At 43.7% G+C, this 23,744-nt stretch overlaps 1 protein-coding gene across 1 annotated transcript in view; it reads right to left on the minus strand.

Annotated features, from left to right (window-relative positions):
• The window catches only part of LOC136299954 (sphingosine-1-phosphate transporter SPNS2-like), a 134,461-nt gene that overhangs the window by 35,433 nt on the left and 75,284 nt on the right, over positions 1–23,744 (minus strand). The window contains exons 4-9 of the mRNA XM_066201988.1: positions 15,983–16,134; positions 14,071–14,137; positions 11,389–11,531; positions 10,103–10,255; positions 8,273–8,462; positions 2,700–2,765 (exon numbers count right to left, since the gene is read on the minus strand). Coding sequence (XP_066058085.1) covers positions 2,700–2,765; positions 8,273–8,462; positions 10,103–10,255; positions 11,389–11,531; positions 14,071–14,137; positions 15,983–16,134 — 771 coding nt within the window. The remainder of the gene's footprint in view (positions 1–2,699; positions 2,766–8,272; positions 8,463–10,102; positions 10,256–11,388; positions 11,532–14,070; positions 14,138–15,982; positions 16,135–23,744) is intronic.

Consider the following 23,744-nt stretch of genomic DNA (forward strand, 5'->3'; position numbering starts at 1 on the left):
GAGCTAGGAAGAGCCAACAATTAAATTGGAAGATAATAAGCAAACATCCTTTGTTTTGCCATGGAAATGGAACTTGCAAAACCTCTGGAGGTCCTTAACAACTTGTCCGATAGGATTCTTAAGCAGTCATGGGATCTGTAAATCTTGGGAAGGCTGTGAGAAATCATCTGGGGATGCAGTTTCCAAAAAGCCTCACTCCTGGCATAATGACATCAGCAAGAGCGGTGTTCAGCCAGTATTGAGAGCTTTTATCCATGAAAACAGGGTAATATTTATGTATAGGATGAAAGTGTTGTTAAGCTTACGCTAATAATGCTTTTAAACTCCTTCCCAGCCTCGGGCAAGAACAGACACCCTTCTGATTACACCAAATAAATAGTAATCAGTCAAATTAATTTGCTAAACATATAAAGTGCATCTGCTAAAGCATTTCCACATCTTTCTCTGGCAAGGACTTCCCACCCAGCTGTCAGTCAAACGTGGCTGTGGCCTTGGCTCTCACCTGACAGCCTGAGCCCCCTGTCATCCCCTGTGTGATCTGCCTGCACTTCAGTCTGGCTGCTTCCAGCCCTGGCCTCATCTAAGTGATGTTTACATTTATTTCTTTAAAACTTTCACACGTCCACCCATGCTGTTAATGCATCAGGCTGGGCGTTATATACAGCACTCAGTTCATTTTCCTGAACAGACCAGAGAACAGTGAGCTGAAAAGTTGGCAGCAATTACCAAAATCCGTTTTTTAACACGGCTTTAGTTTCTTTCCCATGTTTTGGAAAATCGAACTATTATTTGCAATCATTTCTTACAGAACTCTTTTGCACTAAAGTAACATAAATAACTGCAAATGCATCCCTACAAACTGCAACTGACTACAGGATGCTGGTAAGACAGATGGCAAATCCTATAAAAGCTGTTAAAAAGCTACAGGATATTGAAGTCACATTGAAATCAACACAAAAAACCTCTGTAATTAAATGGGACAGTGATGGCAGCCCTTAATACCCTTGATATAACAGAGCAGTTGGTTGAAAATATCTTTTGGGGTTACCTTGAGAAAACACAGGTCAAATTTCAGGTCTGTCTCTGGCACAGATTTTCTGGAGGACCTTGACCATGTCTGACAGGATCTTCCCTCCTGGCAGCTGGGACCACCTCAGCTGAGCCCTTACCTTTGCCAGCCAATATTAAGGAGGGTATGAATCAGCTTCAATTTAAATCTCTCCACTAATTCTGAGTGGAGAGAACTGGGACAGCTCCTGGGAACACCACAGCCGGGGGCAGGATGTGACAGGAAGCTGTGGCAGGAGGCAGGAATGAGCAACTACACATATTGCACTGTAATTTCTTCCTCAGCACAGCTGTCCCCAGGCTGCACATCTGTGCAAGTGTTGAGACACCACATTATAAATGGCCATAGCAGCCTTGAACTCAGCCCCAGGGACGCTCCACAGAGCTCTGTCCCACCACAGCTGACCTGGCAGCAGGAACCATGGGTATGAAAAGCCATCCAGTGCTACCAGAGTCCACTGACACCCTTTGTTTCTCTGTGCTTTACCCACCCTGGGAGGAGTGGATTTAACCACCCCACCCCACCTCTCAGAGCGTTCCCTTCACAAAATGAGTGAGACACAGAAAGATCATCTGGCAATGCAGTGATGGCAACTGCAGAGCTACCTTAAGATATAAACACAACCTTGAACTTCAGCATGAACAGAACTTGAGCAGAGGCTTGAAGTCCTTTGCTGAATCAATATATCAACACCATTATCTTTACATCTAAGAATACTGAGCCCGATTGTTTCCTCACTGATGTTTGCATAACCAACAAACACAAGCCAAGGGAGTTTTCTATTGATGCCAGGCTGATATTTTTAGTTCTGTCAACAAGCTGACAAAAGACCTCGGGAAGGTCCTGTAATGGTTCTGTGCCTTTCTTTTCATACAGTTAGCAACACCTCCTTCACAACAGGGTTTCAACATATATTATGTTTGATGGGCTCTGATGGAAACCTCTGCAAAACATGCAGAGCTCTTAAACAAATGTCCAGACTATTTCATGTGAAAATGGGGCTGCTGAGGTCAGCTTGCTGGTTTGAAAGACTTGAAAAGCTCTGCGGTGGAGAAAGAATGGAAAATGAAGGACATGAGTTGAAAAGGCCCTGACAGTTTCCTCTTGGACAAGGTGGACATAGTCCAAAAATTCTTTATACTTTCTTTTCCTCTCTGCTTTCCCAGAGGTGGGTTTCTATTGTGCATGTGTTGAATGGTAGGTAGATGGGCTGCCTTTGTGGTCAGAGGAGGGAGGGAGGGAGGGATTTCCTATTGCAGAACAAAGCTGAATTATTGATAACAAAATCCACGAACATGCTGACTGTTAGGAAATGCTGCCTGAATTCTGTGCGTGTGGGGTTTTGCACAAACACTTAAAATTTTGGGAAATTATTCAGAATAATTATTCAGAATTCAGAAATGTTGTCTTTTCTGGACATCTCTCTCTGGTGCTCAGAACAAAGGACAAAAAGGATCTTTTTTCTCTCCTTCTCCCTATGTCACTTTTCAGTAAGCAAAAAGAACAATAATAAAAATACAGAATAGGCTGAAGTAGGGAGTAGGATCTGGAAGAAATTGTGAACTTCAGGTTATTTCAAGTTGACAAACTGCTCTGAACACAGAAAGATGCTGTTCCAAAGTGCACTCACCATTAGTATGTCTGCTGTGATAGCCCAGTTTGAAAACAGAAGAGTTTCTCCGATAAAAATGCAAATCTGTTGTAACAAAACACACAAAAAGGAGAAGATTTATTCACTTGACATTCAGAGGAAAAATAACTTGTCATAAACTTTCTTTTTTTGCTTATTTTTCTCATACCTACACAGCACACTCCTTGTTGCTGTTGTGGTTTATCCTGACTATTAACAAACCATAGACTTGTATCAGAGCTCTAGAGGACTGGCTTGAAATGCTGTTATTGTAAACTAAGTTTATGATCTACGGAGCAGCTAAATTAAAGGCTGACACATTTGATTTTAGAAGAACATGAAAAACCAGCATGAAGAGACAGCCCCAGGCTTGAATACTTAGAATCACAGAATTCTTGAGGTTGGAAAAGCCCTTTAAGGATCATCAAGTCCAACTTGCACTATTCTTTTCTACAAAGCCTGTTAGAAAAGGCAAGAAAGCCACAGCTCCCCAAAGCACAGCCATTTCCATTCCTGGGAACCCAGTTATGTGTTCAGCTCAGTAGCAAACCAGCTGAGATTTTCTGTAGAGAACTGTGGAGGATCCCTTCCCTCCCTGACAGCATTACATGGGAATATCTGTCCAGTGGAGACTGGAATTAAGTGTGGGCTTTGCAACAGCAGTGTCTTGTGGTGAAATACAATCCTTGGCTCTGTGGAGATGGTCAGCAAGAGACATTAAAAGCCACAGAGCTGCAAGAATGGCAGCTGTGACATGATGTGACCACTGCCACTGTCTTTCCCACACACCAGCTGAGGTTGCCTAAACCGCTCAGACCACCCTGTCATTGCCAGGAATAATTTGCTTTATTTAGCAAGTCTTACACACTGACCTACAGAAGCTTCCTCTATTTGTTTCTAAAACCGTCTTTGTTTCCCAAATACTTTCCCTCCCTATCCCCTTTTTCTGTGACTGGATCTGCTTCCTCTGTGACGGTGTTTGAGCCAGGCATTACAGCCCAGGTGGTCAGTTAGGAAATCTCTATTTCCATTTTCCCATTGCCCACTGGTGTCTGCCTCGGGGTTGCCTCTCACTGGAAATGACACCTGCCAAGGTGAGAACACATCCAATAAACCAAGGTGCTGTCAGGAGCAAAGCCTCGTGTCCTGTGGGTACCAGGTACATCCTCAGACCTGCTCTGAAATCTGTCCTGCTACACCTTGGCAGCTGCTGTTGCTGGGGTTCTGTGCCTGGAGAGACTAAACTGAGCCTGGGAACAATGGAATCACAATTCTGAATGCAGCACCGACGCGCCCTGCCTGCTCCCAGCACTGCAAACAGCAACTGCTTGCCTTGAGCTGATATGAACTGCACACATTTGAATTGCTACAGGCTGCAAGAACTTGTCCCTTGTGCAGGAATTTAGCACAAGTCCTTTAAATAAATCACTGAAATCCTACAAACTTCAGAGCACACCAGTTCTGAGCTGATGAATGTGTATTTCAAGCAATCCATGAAACATGAGATTAATAGGTGGGTACTGGTAAAAGCAAAAGAGGAACAAGAGGAAGATCAAAAAGTAGGATAGAAGATACTGACATTAAAAAATGTCTGTCCTTCAGCTGCTGATGGGGGCTTATAAAAATGAGTTCCCCCACTGCAAAGGGCATGTGAGGATATGTGGCATTTCTGCAGAAAGGAGACTCCAGGGATGCTTACAGCAAATAGGGCAGCCCCAGAGCAGATAATAGCTCCTGAAATGCTCAGTTTTGGTTCCTCACACACTTTTTAAAGCTTCATTTTACACTGAGACTTCACCTCTACATATACATCTATTTCTGACTCTAGCTGTGCTGTATAACATCTCACCATGTCCATTTGGCATCTGATTGCTCATCTGTGCTTTTCTGTTTAAGTGATCAGTTAGCCAATTCTGACTCCCAAAAATGATAATTAAGAAGGTTTCAGAGTGGACACACCAGCTGCTCTCACAGCGAGTTCTAAGCAGGTTACAAATGCCTTCCATGACTGTTTGCAAAGGGTTTATCTGTCAATATCTTCATTATTTGTATTTCTCTCTGAAATGGTGGGTAAGACACCCTCATGTACTCCTGAATCTGGAGCAATTCTAACTCCAGCTCAGTTCTGGGCAATATTGATGCCTCAGAAGTAGGCAGGTCACCAACAATATGACAACAGAAAATCCCTGGGGTTGAGACTAAGATGCTGTAAAAGCTCTCTGGCAAGGTTTTACCCTGAGATTTGCTGTTTCTGCAAGATCATAAAACGTCTTTGAGGAATTGAAATAGATGTTGAAATTGAGGAAGCTGGAACAGTGTCAAAGGAAGGCAAAGCAGAACATCTCTCTCTCCAGTCACTTGGCTATTTAAACAAGTGTAAAATCTGCGGTTGAAATGCCTGAGCAGTGTGAGATGATGATGCCACACATATAATGGGTTTCCAGAGACAGGTTTGAAAACCAAGTTTCAAAGAGTTTGTATTTCAGAAAAAGTGGGACTTACAGATTTGCAAATTGGTGCTTTAACGAGTTGAATTACAACACACAAATCCACATGCTGCAAGGAAAACTGAGTGAGAAGTGATTGGACTATGCAGCCAGGTAAGATACTTAAAAGAGAGAAATACAATTGTCTGGGCAGATAAATGACACAGAATTGTTGTTTTAGTCCACCTTGCCAGCCACTTCACCACTGCCAATAATTTACTGGATGAGTATGAAAAGATGGGCTGGAAAAAAGTCATCTGTGTACCTGCCTCAAATGGGAGTGGATGCTACAGAATGGGAATTGCCCCCAAGGACCAAAATCACTTGCAAGAAAGGACTGAGCAGGAGAGAAATGTGTTCAGGGGAGGAAGAGAGCAGACAGCACACAACACATAAGGGGCAGAGTGACCAGGTTAATGGAAATGCAGGTCTTCTCCAAAAAAAATAAAACCTATAAACCCAAGAAATTAAAAAGCAAGGCCTCTGCAGGTTCTTGCTGGAGTGCTGAACACTTCATTTAAGCTGATGCCTGTATCAGTCAGCATTAAAGCTCCCAACTGTTAGCTAAAGCAGGGAGGGAGCTGGTGATCTGGTGGCCACCACAGCTCTCTCTCACAGTGAGAGAGAACATCCCCTCATGGGGACCCACCTAATTGCTTGGAAGTGAGAATTTTAAGGCTCTGAGCCAATGAGGGTTCCAGAAACATTCACTGTCAATTTTTGCACCGTGTGATCCATGACAGAAGCCTAAGGACAGTCACAGTACAGAAGGTTGGCAAATGCCACCGTGCTGGGGGACAGACACTGCCCTGCCTTTCACAGACACAGAACTCAAGGACGTGAGCCAGGACAAGCTGTCAAGGAAGAGATCAGAGACAAGAAAATCAGCCCATAAATTTGACTGTATTGTTTCCAGAAGGAGATTTTATCCTGGATTTTGAGATAAGGAAGGTACCTAGCCCATCATTCTGTCCACCAGTCACAGAACACTCTCCCCTTCATTATGGACCAACAAGACTTAAAATAAAGTCAATGAAAAACTGCTACACCATGCAACCTGGCAATGCAGGTCTCCTACTCCTATTCTCCGTGAAATACAAGGGAATTAAACACTCTGGAACTCTGCAAGATTGCAACAGCTCTTTGAATAGCACGGAAAAACATGAGTTTGTGTTAGAAACTTGCCTTGTAAAGTCAATTCAGTTCGGCAGTGCCACTACACCTTGTGTTATGAGACACTGGTAGCTCCAGCCCAGACCTGGCCTCTCTTTCTGGGCATCAGGTTCCCAGCAGCAGAGTCTTTAGGGCTATGGGGGGGCAATGCTTCCTGCTTCAGCCCAACAGCATCACAAACAGGCTCATTTTCCTTATACCCCTCTCCATATGCAGCTGTAACTTCCTTTGCAAATCATTGACTCTTTATTAGATTTACTGCTCATCCATAATAAAATAAATTGTTTCTAGGACTGTTTAAATGATGCCATCTATATTTATATACTCAAGCAATGCAGAATAGTCGCATGGCTATCTGAAAAAATAGGAAAAATACAAAAATGATATTTTTATATTTGATAATAGCTACCTCCTGCTGCACAATTTTTGAAAACAGTATTTCCATCCCAGAAAAGGGAGAGGTTTCTGTATAAAGAGACTGAACAGCACAAATGAACATGTCTGTCACTAGGTCTGAGAAAGGAGAAAATCACAGCTCTGTCTGCACAAAGAGGTGGAGGGAGCAGGTGAGGGGTGTGATAGATCAGTGAAAGGAGGGTTAATGATTCACCAACCAGTAACACCCTCTCACAGGTTGTCTGAGGTGATCATTTTTCTGCCAGTTCAAATGTTAGTTCACGGTCACAAAACAGAGATCTGAATCTTACATAGGCAGAGGAGGTATTCTTGGGTCTGTCTTAACGATTTTGAACTTCCACTCCCTCTGGTTGTGCTTCCCCATAACTGTGGCAGCTGCTGAAGGGCTCACCAAATAACCACAGCCAGGTCAGTGCTCCAAAAACAGAGAAATGAGGAACAGCATTTGGCTGGTTACTTGCAAATGAATTCTGCTTGCTGGATGAGCCTGTGCTGCTGTGTGCAAGGGAAGGGTGGGCTTTCAGAAGGGATCCCACTACTCCAAACATCTCATTCTTTCCCTTCATAAACTTCTCCCAGGTCCCAGGCTTCTCTCATTCTGACATTAAAAGGGAACCAGAGACTTGTTCAGGATTTTTACTTCCTACTGAAAGCAAGATTCTAGCCCGAGGCTGTATTATTATAGTTGAGCTTTTCTTTCTCCCTTCAGCCTAACTAAAAGAGGGGTGGTTTAGATGAGATGTAAGGAAGGAGTGTTTTACAAAGGTGGTAAAGCACTGGCACAAGGTGGCCAGGAGGTGGTGGATGCCTCATTCCTGGAAACATCCAAGGCCAGATTGGAGGGGGCTCTCAGTACCAAGGTCTAGTGGAAGGTGTTCCTGCATAGTGCAGGGGGGTTGGATTACATGACCTTCAAAAGTCCCCTCCAAACCAGACCATTCTATTTATCTGGATCTATTTGATATCTTTTATATAATTCAATTCTAAGCACTCAGGGAGGGGCCGTATTTTAATCTGTACTTGTGTAGCATCAAGTACTGTAGGTTCCTGGGCTTTGGCATTGCAGATAACAAATTGAAATTACTGGGTAATTAATACTGGCCTGGTGCAATCCACCTAGTTATGGAAATGAATGGTACTGAAAGGGAGCCAAAAGCTTGCCCACAGACAAATCACTGTAATTGTCATCTGGTACCACTGCAGCTACAATACCCTCACTGCAAGGGAAGTGCTCAATTTTCCTGTACCAAAACATTAGGCAAGAGCAATAAAGGTGCGGACTGAGGTGCAGATAGAACAGCCCAAAGGCTGTGGGTTTCCATGGAGCTCTGAATTCTGATGGCAGCAGGGATAAGCAGTTGTAGATGTCAGGCACAGAACGCCAAGAGGCAAAAAGAAGGAAAGGCAGAGGCAAGAAAACATCCCAGGCTTTCTGCAGGGGACAATGCAGTCAGTCTTGTAAGGAGTCTGGAATATGGAGAGGATTATTATACTCACATAGGCTCCCACGATGCTGCTCTTGGCAGCCACGAAGATCAGGCAGATGAAGATGGCTGATCCCAGCATTCCAACAGCACACACAAGAGGATCGGCTCGCTGCGTCTTGGAGCGGCACCACTTGGTTGCTCCTGCCCCTGTGATCACGCCCAGGAAGCCAGTGAAGCAAGTGATTGCTCCAAAGATCAAACTATTAAAAAAAAAAAAAAAAAAAAAAAGGAAAGAAAGAAACAAAATCAGAAAAAGGTGGGTGGTTTTGTTGTTTTTTGGGGTTTTTTTTTTAGGTTTTTTTTTTTTTTTTTTTTAGTTTTTCCTCAAAATGGGCCTTGTCTTTGGACAAATTATTAGGGTAAACTGACTAATGGAAATTTGCACAATTTGCAAAATGGCTTTACAAATTTTAAATAAAATAAATGCTCATGATTTTAGCCCTCTTCTCCTGCAATTAAGAAAAAGCCAGCGTATGCAATTTAGCATTGTACACAGGCCTTGATCTGTGGGCAAAGGGGTGCAAAAGGCTCACACTGCTTCTTTGGGGGGAACTGGGATTCCTACAAAGTGCATTGAATAGCTAATTGTGTGTACACAAAACTAATTAATAACCTGTACATTGATCATGTAAGGAGATATCATGGACAGGCACCAGGAAGCTTCAGGGCAAGGAAACCTAACAAGACTCTTAAATACCAGTGATTTCCAAAATACTTTGACTTTATAACTCCTTTCAGGCCACTTCAAAGAAGCTTTTTGCTGTCAGGTTACACATTTGAAATGTGCTAATTTTAATTTAAAGCACCTGGAGGGTTCTCCATATGATATTTGCAGGACTTGGACCACAGGGTCTTGGGCAACCACATTAGAGCAGCTTGAGGACAGTTGAAAATTGAGGTGTCATCAAGGAAGGGGAAATTCTCTTTGCAAACAGCAGATGTGCAGTCAGGCTGGAGCTGAGTGTTTTGCTCAGTGCATTTTTGTGGAACAGCCCGAAATTGCCTGCTGGACACTCTGGTTGGTTGATGGGACTCCACAGCACTAACTACTTTAATTGAGATGGGATTCTGTCTGCTATGGCAAGAAGGTTTTCCTAATATTATTTTCCCTCATGAGCTAAAAAGCAAAAGATCTGACAAAAGGCTTTTTAATGTCTTTTATTTACCTGGTGGGATGCTTTTATAGCATTTTCTGGTGTCTGCCACCATTGTAAATCACAAAATGAAGAATTACTTTCCATAGCTTGTGTGTTGCAAGTGCTATTCCATAACCAGGACTGAAAACCCAAACCACTGTATAACATCAAACACTCCAGCCCAAGGTGTCCCAGATCTCTGGGACATTCTTCAGCAAAACTCAGCAAACACAGCAGTTTACAGAGCAATAAAACAGGCAAGTCCTGCCTCACACAGAAACAAAAGCCTGCAGGATTAGCCCCTGCAGCTTTAGGGGAACCATCCCAACCTCTGAATTACAGGCACCACTGGGGCTTCCTAACCTGCCAGCTTATTCTGCTGCTATCACAGATGGGTCTTAAGAACCCAAATTCTCAGCTCTCCAAACATTCTCCTTAGAGGATTTCTCTTTTCTTTTTTCTCCTCTGCACTGCAGCCTGGGAACTAAGACAGAGCTGAGGTCACTGCTTCTCCCTTGGTTTGACTCCATGCAATGAAGAAGAGAAATAAAGCCTAGTTTACAATCCCAGCATTTCCTATCATTGTTGCAGGGACCTAGAGGAAATTACAGACATTCTAGTGCCTTGTCTCTGTGGGACTTGCCTGTTTCCTCTGGTAAATAAGCCCCCTCCCCCTCTGTAAAGCAGCTGACTCTGACTCTCACCTATCTTTGGTGCCACAGGGCTGGGAGCTGCAGGTCTCTGCTGTCTTCTGCACCACCTGTGCTCTGTGAAGATACAGAGGGATCCACATACCAAGTGCCCCTGTGGCAAAGGAGACAGCTGAGGTGGCCAGGGATGAGAACACATAGCTGCGGCTGTGGAGACAAAAGCAAGAGAAGGTTTAGTGGGGAAAGTGAAAAGGCAGGACCCCCACACAGGACAGTGACAAAGCCCAGTGTTCCTCCACAGCTGCCACCTCCCTTTGGCAAGGGGCAGAGGTAACAAAAGGCACAAAGGAGTGGAGAATAAGAAGCATGGAATATTCACATGTGATGCTCCACTGATAACAATATACTGAACTCATCAGAGATGCTTCACAGGACTGTTTCAGGGCTGTTTGAGAAGACAATCAGTGCTTGGTCACTAAGACACGGTATGTGAATTACAGGGCTTTCACCCTAATGTCACCGGTTCACTTGGATGAGCAATTTCCCTTCTCCCTCCCCATCCAAGCCACCATATGGTTACTACTTATATAAACTACCAAAAGCAGTAACATTCAAATAATGATAAATTATCTAACATCACTTCACAGTCCTTTGGCGCTGGATGACTATACCAGGGAGGTACCCTAGCCAATAGTTCTAAAAATGAAGGACATCACAAGTTTCCCATCAGAATTACAAGGTAACCCTGAATTCACAAGTGAAAGTATTTGCACATTCACAGGCCAGTTTTCTGGAAGGAAGTGCAGCTGCTTAAACACTCATGAGCATGTGAACCTTTATTCACACATACAAGCACAGTCAGTTCTCATGGATTTAGTCACATGTGGTTGTTCACATGTGTTTAAACTTGCAATAGTGCAAGCTCCTGTGTGTGTCTTTTATCTTAGATTGCTAGAACTCTCTTTTCCCCCTGAGCAGAATAGCTATTTTAAAGAAGAAAAAAGATCTAAGTGTCTGAACAACAGTGGCACAACAATTAGTAGAGGAACACGGCAATTTCTACACTTCAAAAGCCCTGATTTGTGTGAAGTATGAGCCAAACAAAGCAGACTTTTTCTTAGATGTCAATCTTGGAAAGGTTAGAGCAAAACTTGGAATGCATCATTGTCACAGTAGTCGATACCTCATGTAACTGTGATTTTCTTTCCTAGGTCCACAGACTAAACTTCCTGCAATTCCCTGCATGTCGTCACTTTCCAGTCTCACTGTGCTAAATCCAGACCACTGGATGTTCCAATTACGCATCAGAGGCAAAACACGGTTTTCACTCGTGCTCTTACTTTCTAATCAATGCTTTCATGTCTCTCAGCCACGAAGTCCGAGCCTTCAGCTGCCCCCCAAGTTGTTCAGCATTTCCTCTTTTAGCAGCAGGCACAAATATCAAGATGAGTGTCCCTGTTATCATTCCTAGGAGTGGAGATACCTGCAAGAAAGGAGCAGGGAATTAGCACAGGAGTCAGGGGGGTTTGCTTTGACTGGCCAGGAAGAAGCAGAACACAGAATCCGTGTGGTTTCAGTGGCTGCTCCTCACAGCCAGCCACAACCTGTAAGTGTCGAGGCATCTGCTCCTTTCCTTCCTCCATGTCATTCCCTGGACTCTCTTATCTCACTCTGGAAACATGCAGCTTTGAAAACACTCTGAGCGAGGCGGTCCATTGTGTTAATATATACCAAGATTCATCTAGAGATGATTCTTCAGTGATGTTTAACTCTTTGGAAACTTGCTCCCAGCTGGGCTCAGAGACCAGCTGGTTTCTGGGTGAGTGCAGAAACCTTTTAAAGGCAATTAGACCAGCTGAAAGATTTCTGGATGTAGGGAACATGCTGGCTTTGAAAACCCTTGCTTGACATACATTCCTCTTCCAGCCACCCCACAATGGCTTCCTATTTTCATGCATCTTCCTCAGGTTACCTCAGTACAACAGACCAAAAAACATGGAAAATTCAGGCTGGAAGACAGGAAAACAACACATCCAAGGCTTGGCTTCCCAGTATCCAATCCTTTCTCCCAAGCACTAGGCAAAAATACAAAGACCCCACAGCATTTTGCAAGCTATAAAAACTGTTCTTATTTTGACACTGAAATTCCATTATTGTCAGAATGGAAAATAGCTGCACCAGGAAAACAGGAACACGGATTTCACTGAACTATCATCTCATCTAGATGTGCTATTTAAAAAATAAATTCCTGTTAGAAAAAAGAAAAAGCTTCCATTATTAACCTGAGAATGGCCTTTACACATGGATCAGTGTTTTATGTCCAAAGATGACAAACTCACAGGGAAGGAAAGACAGGAGTATTTCAGAACTTAAAAGTCAGGAAAATCGCTCATCCTGGAATACACTGAAGCCTGATACAGTATCTTTATGACAGCTGAACAGAAGACACAGCACTGGTAAAAAAAATTGGAAATTCTGTTTTTTCTATATCCAGATGATTGCAAGTCTCTTTGATTTTTATCTAAAAGCTTAAGTAGCCACCTGGACAATATCCATGAACACTCAGTAATGCTGCAGTGAAACACTTGCTTTGTTATTAGATCCAGAGACAAAGCTGGCAGTTGTCCACGTGCCCTCCTGTCTTTTTCAGCCCACCGAAGTACAGCTTATTCCTGACCTCTTCTGTGTTTGGAGCCCACAGGAGATCATGGAGGGAAGCATCATCTTGGGGAATCATTCCCATCTTGCAAGAGTGCAATAATTGCCACAGGGATGGAAGCTGCTTTACACTGATGTCTGGATGCATTCTGTGCTGTGTGACTACAAAGACTGAGCAATGGTGTCCAAAGCAAACACCACAGATGTGAGCAGCTCATCACATTCCCCAGATTTTGTAGAACCAGGGAATCCTGCACCAGTGTGTCATTTATAGTGGAAATCATGACCTGTAAGGGGTACAGTCTTGCAGACAGCCCGGATTTCTCTGGATAACTGTGAAGATGCCATCTGAAAAGTCCTAGTAATGATCCCTTTTCACAGATTAACCATTTGGGTTTTCCAAGACTGCTCCAGTTAAAGCCCACTGACCAGAGGAGGGGCTTTGGGGTTTTCACTCCTTGTGTTGGCCTCTGCTCAGAAGTTCATGTCACTCTTAAACATTTCTGCTAATGAGGCAGCATCCTCTTGGTGGGTAGCTTCAGGCTACTCCATATTCCACTCCAGGTGCGCAGCTGGAAACTGCCCTCCACTCTCCCAGCCACAGATGAACCATTCCTGGTGATGTTCCTGGCTTTGCTTACCCTGGGCATGGCCTGTGTCACAGAGGGAATGTTTGCTTCAGGTGGGAAACCCTGTATTTCATCATCTACTGTTATAGACAGCGTTGGCCTGAGCTTCATGAGCTTCGTGGTCTCCGTGAAGCGCCACAGCCAGAGAATGCACCTCACATGCCACCCACAGCACCAAAGGTCACAAACCAGTTCTGCTGGGACACTTCCTCTCAGCTCTTTCAAGACATCTTTGTGTGCAGAAGCTGTTTGTGAGTATGTGATTGGAGTGGATTATCTTTTCAGCCCATTTATCAGGGTCCCAAGAGGTTAAAATAGAAGGAAACTGACTGTCTCAGGGCAGAAAAACAAGCGGAAACTGGAACAAAGTGTTTTTTCCTCAAAGCAGGAAGCCATTCTCAGAGTTTCTTGACAGCAGGGGACTGAAAGACTGTGGAGTTGATTTAAGGCCAATGCCTCGTCTTCCTGTCCCCATCAAGAACTCATGATTGATTGATTGATAACGAAGTGATTGGAAAATTCTTGCTCCCAAGCAGGGAAAACACCAAGTCCCACAATCCAAGCCCACATATCTTTGCTTAGAGAGTGCATCTGCCATGCACTTCACATCCACAAATGTCATTTCCAATCCTTCTCCTTTCAGATCTAGTAACAGGTGGAGCCACTGTGTGATGGAACTCTTCCTAACACCAACCAACCAGCTCTCACTAAGAGGTGTCATCAAGAGGGACTTACCCGCAGTGCCCAGTGCCAGTCTCCAGCAACCTGCTTCACACTGGACCCAGTGATGTATCCCAGGCCACTGCAAGAAAGGCCAAGATGAGAGTTGGTCAGAGCTTTAGGTGTGCCACAGTCACAGCTGTTCTTGGACAAAGGCAAAGAGAGGCACAACCAACTGTGTGTCCTCAGCTCCCTTGTCCTACAGAAATAAGTATGGGGATTGAAGCAGATGTTGGCTAGTATGTGACTTTACCCAGCACTGCTGATCTAAAAATGTCCAAATCTGATGGAAATTTGGAAGTTTATAGCTGACCTTTCAATCTACAGTGGATGGAAACAAAGACTTAAAAAGAATTTATTTCCCAATTTCATTTCTACATCAGGCCTTTCTCTGTGCTAATATGGATATTAAACAACTTTATGCTCAAGCTTTCAGTTAAAAAGTGTCCTTCAAGGACAGGCCATATTCCATCATTAGGTTTTTTCCTTGCCACTAAATAGTACTTGATTCTAATTATACAGGAAGAGACTATTTTCTATTAGTTGGAAGAAAAACCAAGAAGAACATGCAAGAAGTTTGATGGGAGACCTTCAGCCACATGTAAGACAAAAGGTGTGTGACAAGAGACTAACGGTGAACACAGCCACCTTTCTCTCACCATGAACTGAAGGGAAATACCCTTTTTCAAAACTGCTGCATTTGTTGCTGAGATTACCTTGGCTAAAAGGTTGCCAGGATTGCAGTGGGGCAACTGTGAGCCCCCCTCCCCAGGCCTCCCCAGCGCCCCTTTATTGAAGAGTCTGCTAAGCTTTGGAGGTTGCCAGCTATAATCTCCCTAAAACCGGACATTTTACCCAGACAGGCCCCCAAATCAAATCATGAATCATCACAGACTGGTCTGGGTTGTAAGAGATCTTAAAATCCATCCAGTTTTACCCCTGCCATGGGCAGGAACACCTTCCACTAGCCCAGGTTGCTCCAAGCCCCATCCAACCTGGCCTTGGACACTTCCAGGGATGGGGGGGACACAGCTTCTCTGGGAATCTGTGCCAGGGCTTCACCACCCTCACAGGGATGATTTTCTTCCTAATATCCAATCAAAACCTCTTTCAGTTTACAGCCCTTGTGCTGTCCTCTGTGGCCTTGTAATCCACGCTGCAGCTGGATATTGAGATAATGAAGTCCCAGAATCAGACCCAACAGGATGAATATTTGTAATTTCTTTCTAGTTCATTGAATTTTCTGTGTGAATACTTGGAGTCCTTGGTCCTCTTGGCAAAATATTCTTTTCACTAGTTAAAGATCCGTTTCTCTCTTTTTCCTCAAAAGCAAAAGGATGTTTGTGAGTTTTATCTCACAGGAAAGTGTTCCAGCTTGTAAAATGCACCACCAGAAGTTTTCCTCTGAGTTTGGGACATGTTGCCCATGTATTCCCTGCTGGAAATGAACCCATAAAACCCTTTTGCCCAGGATGTTGTCCAGTTCTGGGGATTGGTATGCAAACTATGCAAAGCCACCTTGCTGACAATCTCACAATAGAGGGTCAGCCATTATTTTAAAAAATAAAAACAATGACAGATTCCCTCCCATCCCAACAATCAGATACAGTGTTGGGCTGATAAAGAAACTCCACTGAAAGAAAAAGTCAGCTAAAATATTTTTATTCCATTGCTGTAAAAAAGTAGGAAAAAACCAAAATAAACCAACAACAAACTTCCCATTAGTTCCCAGAAGTCACACATGAACCAGTAATAGGGCCAAAAAAGAATCTAATTCCTGCAACTAATTAGTCACTGCTCACAATACTTTCCTGTCTAAACCATTCCAGCCAAAGTCAAGAGCTATCATCATTATCAATTTCAAATCTGTGTGAGTTTATTTAAGAGAAAAGCCAAAACCAGGTTGAAGAAGCTTGGTGTCACTTACCTGCCCAGAGGAATTGCAAAGTAGAAAACAGACAGCATGAGGGTCCTGGTGTTTTTGGTGAACAGGTCCCCAATGATGGTTGGTGCAATAGTGGAATAACTCGCTTCACCAATGCCAACCAAACCCCGGGAGAGCACAAAGAGCCAGAAATACTGAGAAAAGAAATATAAACATTAGCAGGTCCCCCCTTGGTTTTTTTAATTCAGGATGCACAACGGACAGGGAAATATGAATTCATGTGACTGGAAAATGATCCTCCTGTATGCATTTATTTTTAGAACTTCAGAGCTCTTTCATTTGTCTTTTGCCCAGAGGAAAGGGACTGTATTTTTTGTAAAGATTTGTAGGCATGAAAAAAAAAAAGTAATAATAAAACATTTACTCAGTGACATTTAAGAATATATTCTAAAAGAGCCAGAAGACCCCCAGTTTGTTCCCAGATCCCAGCCCACTCTTGCTAAGCCTGAGCTGGGAAGGTCTGGGGAGGTGGGTGAGTGTAGCAAACCCTGCTCTGGGATCCAGAAACAGCAACTCCTGCCAAGGACAAGCCACCATCCCCAGCATGCCAAGGACAGGTTCTGACTGGGAAATCCTAAAGGCTCTTCAAAGCTGGGAAAGGGCTGAACCTGCAATCCCCCAAATTAAATGTCTTCCTTCATTAAAAACTAGGGAATAACGGAATCTTTCCAAGTTGCTGAGCACCCATCTCACTCCACCTGCCTTGAGCAGCAGAAGATACCTCCCCAAAACTCTCAGAGGAGACCTGAGCTTTCCTGGGAGCCCCAGGAGCATCCATGTACTCTGAAAGCAGGACTGCAAGGAATGACTCGGAGCCACACAGGGCAGGGGCATGGAGGAGACACTCAGCTGCCCAGGGAAGTGCCCCTTTCTGGGTAACAATCTCACAGAGTGAGGATATACTTCACATTCAGCACAACACAATCTAAAATTATCAAAAAGGAATTGTTTATCTAATAGAATTTTCTTAATGGCCCATTTCAGGCAACACTACTGTGAACAGCGAGGACCTGATCTTCAACCTAAGCTCTTTCCCTGCCCCTGCAGTTTTCTGGGTGCTGCTGAGTGCAGGTTAAGACACAATGCTTTGATGCCTGAATACCTGAAACATGAGCACAAGCAAACTCTCAGCCATCTAAGCAGCTTGAGCTACACCCAGAAATAATTGCAGGGGCAGAAATGAACCAGTCAATGCAGAAAGATGTAGGCACAGGGAAATCTATTTCTACAAATGTAACCTCTACAAATCCTCAATTTACTGTCATTATTCTATAGATCATTTGTGGGAAGAACAGCAGGGATTTAAACTGAAGGAAGGCAGGTTTTGATTGGATATTAGGAAGAAATTCTTCCCTGTGAGGGTGGTGAAGCCCTGGCACAGGCTGCGTCATCCCTGGAAGTGTCCAAGGCCAGGTTGGACAGGGCTTGGAGCAACCTGAGACAGTGGAAGGTGTCCCTGCCCATAGCAGGGGAGTGGAATGAGATGGGTCTTAAGTTCCTTCCCAAGCTAAACCACTCTGTGATTCTATGCTTATGATGTGTCCTTAACCATGAAAGTGCTTTGGGAAAAATAAGCAATTACCAATTCTCCTTCTTCAGATAGGAAAAAGTCAAGGGAAATGACTGATTTTGTGCCCTACAGCAAAGCCAAGCTAGAGTACAAGTCTCATTCACAAACATGGAAAATGCCATGCAGACTCCAAGCCACGTGCCTCAGTCACAAATATATCCATCAGCAGACAAAAATCTACCACTGACGTTTGCATTGTTTTCCTCACTGTAATCCCTGGTTGAAAAGAATATTTTGAGGATTCCAACAGCCACAAAACCAAAACGCTTTTGTGTACTCTTCACTTCCTCATATTTTGGTGTGAATTCTGGAACAATACCCATTTTCTCAGGAGTACAAGTTCCTTGTTGGCTGGCAGGGTGTGTGCAGTGCTGCTGGCATTCATGCATCTCCCAAAAGCTGCACAGACGTAACTCACGCACGTGGGTGTGAGCAGAAAGGGCACTACTGTGACTCAAGTGATTTAATTTATGTCAGTTTCCCAACGCTCAACCACTCCACTGCAGAAATATGCTGGCAGGCATTGCTGCACAGGTAACCAGTGTATTTAGAATGAGCAACAGTATTCATAACGTGCTGAAAGGCTTAGTCATGCAGAATTAGAAAGCAGGGAACTGGAGGCTGGCTGTGGTTTCTGAGGAAGTTTAGATCTGGATCACAGAGAGGGTGACAGGCAAAGTAGTCACCTGCCTGGGATAAGCATGGACAATGTTATTTACACCTAAACAATGACAAGTTTGTAAGTGCACTGGATGTTCCTCAAATTTGAAATACCTACAGAAAAATGACACAGTTTTGTGCTCACCAGCCAGTATTGCTCCCAGTGAATGCACTGGGTAGGAATTTCCTCCAAACAATGTTGTTAGAAGGTCCCTCTTACAATCCTTGTGCAAAGCAGGAAAACTGTACCAAGGATTCCTTTTGTGGTAGAGTGACTCAGTTTCATCAATACCACGGAATCAGATGCCCAATACAATGAAATCATCTGCAACAAGTAACACATTCACTCTTCCCTCTCGGTTCCTCCTCAAATCCTCCTCCCTGGCTTATCCCATGCTCCAAATATCTGTTTAATATTTAAACTATGTTTTTAGAAGCAGTGGAATTCAAACTTAAGTAATGAGATTTTGACTTCATCTGGGAATAAAAGCAGTCTTAAAAAGCATAATCCACATAAAGACCTGAATAGTATTGCCCTTCTGAGATCAGATATTCAAGACTATGGACCACGCAGCCATTATGTTGTGACAACTAGATTAAACATCCGAAAATCTAAAACAATTTAGGGAATTATTTATAGTTGGTTCTATACTGTGCCTCATTTTGGAGCTCTATATCTAGGATTAAAGGGCTGATTCCTCTTCTTACCAGCTCTTTGGGATCCTTGGCTAGCATGCACCCTGTTGGAACTCATATGATGAAATTAATTTGTTAAAATGAGCTCGGGCCTCCCATCTTCTGTCTCTAATCAGTCACTCAAAATTTATGTTTTAGTTGTCTCTGAAGAGGGACAGCTGGGGAGCTCCCCAAGGCAAAAAGTGGTCCCAGCCACGACAGGCCTTGTCTTTTTGGTTTTCATATAAGAAAAACACAAAGAACAAAACAACTCTAAAATTCTTATGCTGCTGCTCATTTGGACCACAGGCATTCCATGACCCACTCAGAAACTGGTCCCGAAACCACTCCAAATGCAACACAGACAGCTGCTATTCTTTGTGTACATTTATACACGTACACCCATAGGAACATCCCTTTTCCTCTCCAAGTGTATGTAGACAGGACAACCTGCACAATCACATGGCGAAGTCAGATATTCCACATGCTGAGGAAAATTCTGTTCTCCTCCACAGCTGTAGCAGGACACCTCTGCCATTTCCTCTGCACTGGATTTTCCTCCCACTGCTTTTCCATCTATTTCCTACCTCAAGGTTCTCAGGAGTTAAATGAGAGAAAAAGGGCTGACACCAGCTCAATTCTGTCAGTGCACAAAAGCAGAACAGGCAGCTCAGACTTTAACTGAATTTCACTCTTCCCCAAGCAGAAATTGATATAAATTGAAGAAGCTCGTTCTTTTCTATGTGACTTGGTAACTCTGCTGTAATTTGTTCATCTGCGCAAGTAGGTTTCCGGCAGAAAAACTGAAAATATCTGAGTCAGCTTTCAGGACCTGAACTAGTTCCTTCCCCATAGGTTAAGCCCAGCAACCTCAACACTTATCAGTTGTATTTTCCTAAAATGAAAGGCTTGAACCTGAAGGTTTTTTTGAAACAAGGCGCTATCAGGGCAAGCAATAATTTGTCTTTAATTTTGCAAAGCAGTCATATCAGAGACTGTGTGCACCTCCATGAGAGCTGCCAACATCTGGTTTGGAGAGATGCCACGGGTTTCTTGGAATGAGTGCATAGCCTCAATCCCCCTCCTTGCCTGTGTGTCAGCCCGAAGTGCAGCTCCGTGGCTGTGCTGAGATTCCAAGGCACCAGCCTGGATGTGGCATTGGGAGTGAACACCTGAGCCACACAACGGGACTGCTACGAGTTCCAGGAGCAATTCAGGATGCAAAAGGGCTTCCAGTGCCTCTCTCCAGCTTGTGTGGCTGGTGAGACACAAGCCAGGGAAGATTCCAGTACATAATAAACATCAACATATGGAAAGAATGGTGGCTGCAGAGACCCAGAAGTGCCACAGCCTTCCTGGGAATTTCCCTTCAAGAGATGACATCACCAGAAATTAATGCACAGTGAAAGCACTCATACCTATCAATGGGAGGTACAAAAGGTCAATGGGTGTGCTCTCTTCATCCCATCTCCTAAATATATAGAAGGAAAAACACCCTCTAGCCATAATGCAAAAGAAACCAAATTCCTCAAAATAGAAGGGATAGAAATCCTTATGGCTTGGGAATGTACCAATGAGGAACAGAAAACTCTGCCTATCAACTTCTACATTTCTTGAACTATCAGCAAGCCATAGACAACAAGAGTGACAGATCATGGGGTCCAAGGGACCTGGTCTCATTACTGTCACCAGTGTCACCAAACACTAGAAGCTATGGATGTGACAATCCTTTCAGAATTTACACCTGAAAAAAAAGCTTTCATGGTTACAGTTAAGTATTTATAATACGGAACCATTGAGTTGTTTAGGTTGGAAAAGACCTCTAAGAACATCAGATCCAACAGATAAAATGTGTGATGTGGTTTCTATTCACACCTTCATACTGACTTTACTCTCAATCTCCTGCACACATAAATGCCTGATGGCCTAGGACACATGACTGGCTTTAATCATGTCTGGTGAAACCTCCTAATTATACATTTATCCTAGTTGTACAGACCATTCAGGGAGTAATATGTGTTTTAAGAGGTCTAATTACAGCTTGAAGTTCTTTCTCCTTTTTTAATTAGTTAACAAAAGGAGTAAAGCCACTGTTCTTTAAAAGATTATCTGCTAGTGGTAAACCTATAATCTGCCAAATATGTGTACAACTCTGAACCACCAGATTTACTCTCTAAAGAATCATATGATCCTTAAGCTTTGGTTATTAAGTATTTGCATTTGAATGTGGAATAGCTTGTAAGGGTCTCAAAAGAAGCTGAACACATGCTGCTTTCAGATGAGGGACACAGGGACTGAGGAGATCCCACAGAAAGAGTCACTCCAGAGTCATGAATTCCTGTGTGTGCACAGCACCAATGCAAACCATGTTTAAACCTGCTGTTGCTGGTCTAAAAGAAGAATCTTTTATACTGCTACAGCACTTGCACCTGTACCCTTCCCTGTGTGAGGATGTTGAGTTAAACTCCTGTGGATAATGCATTTAGCTGATGTAAAAGAGGACTCAGTACCATTAAATTCCACTTTGAGCTGAGTTGTGCCACATTTTCCTTCTTTTGTTATATAGACATTATGCAAAATTCAAGAATACAGAATCAGGGTTTGCACCCCTTGAAAGAAGATGAGCATGAAGGCATTCCTACATTGCCCCACAGCCTATAATGTGGTGAAATGACAATAAACTAAGGGGAAAGCACCGGGATTGACCTAATTTCCCGGAGTTACACTCCTGTATTTCTCCAGCTGGCTGAGCCTTCCACTAGGCAGCCAGGGTAGCACAGCAGTCACAAGTGATCAGTTGTGACTGAGACACTGCTGGAGCCAGATGAACAAAGTAAACCCCACAGGGCTCAAATATCGATTCAGGGGCTGCACAACAGTGGTCCCCTTTGACACCTGCACTCACATGCAAGAATTTGCCCTCCTTGAGCAGACCCTGCATTTTCTGGCCAGGCAAACACCACTTCCTCCTCTGCTGCAGTAAGTTTTCCCAGCACTTTGCAGGATTTAAATGGTTAATGATGACACACCACACCTTTTGCCAAAAGATGCACTATTAACTATGAGGTAAGCCGAAGCAGGAACCTGCTCTGAGTATCGGGGTGGTGACTAAGAGCATTGACTCCTGCACAGTCACAGCTCAAATTCCAGCTCGTTAGCTGAGAGTCACTGAAGAGCTGAGCACTGGAATGACATTACATATTTGTTTAAACACTAAACGCTCCAATTCTCTCAGCTCTCCCAGGAATGAGGGCTCACCTTGAAGAATCTGAAAGTTTCCAAGTCAGACAGGGACACTGACAGCACCAGAGACAAGCTGACATTAAACAATGAGGTTGCTGTTTTGAATTCCATTCTGTGCCTGGATGGGTGACAAAGGCCACAGCAGAAGAGACAAGCCTAAATACATCTTCCAACACTGTGCACCCCTAAAGCTTTATGAATTTTGCATATATATTACCAATGCACCTGGTTTCCTTTGGCAGATACAAGTCCTGGGCCCAAATACTTGATGGGAGTTCTATGTCAAATCTACATATGAAACTCAAAGTTACATACCTCACCTTCTCAAACATCGATGGTTCTAACTCTCCTCTAATAAAAACAGAATAAACATCGTAAAGAGCCAGAGAGGGGCTACGTAGTACTGGTGAATTGTCCCATGATAATCATGAAGAACAAGTCCTCCTGTCAAGTCCAGCCCAGATTTTGAAGTAACTGAATATTCATTACAAATTTTGGCCATTTGATGTCTTACCATCTGGGAGATCTTTGAGCAGGAACAAAGGAAGATGAAAACTTTTATCTTTATTGACAAGTAATCTTACCTAATCCCTCATGGGAACTGCCAGCCAAGAGACCAAAACATAAACCAGCATGCGGCAAAACCGTGCACTGAGATGTTTTGTTGATCAGTACTTTTCTCCCCTGTTCAGAGGTTGGCTAAGCACTGGCTTCAGGATTTCCTACAGCCAAAGGGAGTGGATTATGCTCAGTCTCTGGGTGATACAAAGGGACCAGCAGGGCACATGCTCAGGTGGAGACAGACTGATGGGTTATCAGCTGTGAGTCAATGCTGAGAGTTATCAGTGTTTATCTGTTTGCTGTAGGGATACAAGTGCACTTAGAAGTTCATGCTAGAGTTACCTGTCAGATAAATACAATTATAAACCACCCTTCTCACCTCCACCAAGAGTTCTCCCCTTATCAGCCCTGAGCCCTGCAGGCAGGGCAGCCCAGGGCAGATGCAGCTGCTGCTTCTTCTGCCATTCATCCCACGGCAGGGAAGTGATTGGGTTTAGAATCCTCTTTTCTCCCCTCGTTGTGTGTGTTGTCACTCACCCATGCCTACTTCTCACTCCCCATCTCTACCATCACAACTACTTTGTAAGTCACTACTGCACACATTTCCCAGAACTTCCATCACCATTGGATTCTATTTAAGTTCTACAGTTTCCTCCCTTCAAATTGAACTCTTGATGCTAAGTCCATCTTCCATCACCATTTTTAAACTGCTCTTCTCCTTTGCAAGGACTCACAGAATAAGAGAATACCCAAGACTTGAAGGAGTTTGGAGATAGTCTGGATCAACTACAACAGGCTAATCAGGAAAATGTCCAATTGAATTTTGAGCATCTCCAAAGTGGAGGAGCCACAACCACGCTGGACAGCCTGTTGCAGTGTTGGACCATCCTCAATGTAAAATTGTTTCTTCTTATGTTTAAGTGAAATTTCCAGTATTTTAGTTTGTGCCCCGACTCATCTTTTCACTGGGGACCTCTGGGAACAGTCTGGCTCCACCTCTACACCTCCCATCAGGTATCAATATGCACCAAAGCA

Source organism: Chamaea fasciata, unplaced genomic scaffold (assembly GCF_029207755.1).
Source record: "Chamaea fasciata isolate MVZ Bird 193981 ecotype frontalis unplaced genomic scaffold, bChaFas1.0.hap1 SCAF_21, whole genome shotgun sequence".
NCBI lineage: Eukaryota > Metazoa > Chordata > Aves > Passeriformes > Sylviidae > Chamaea > Chamaea fasciata.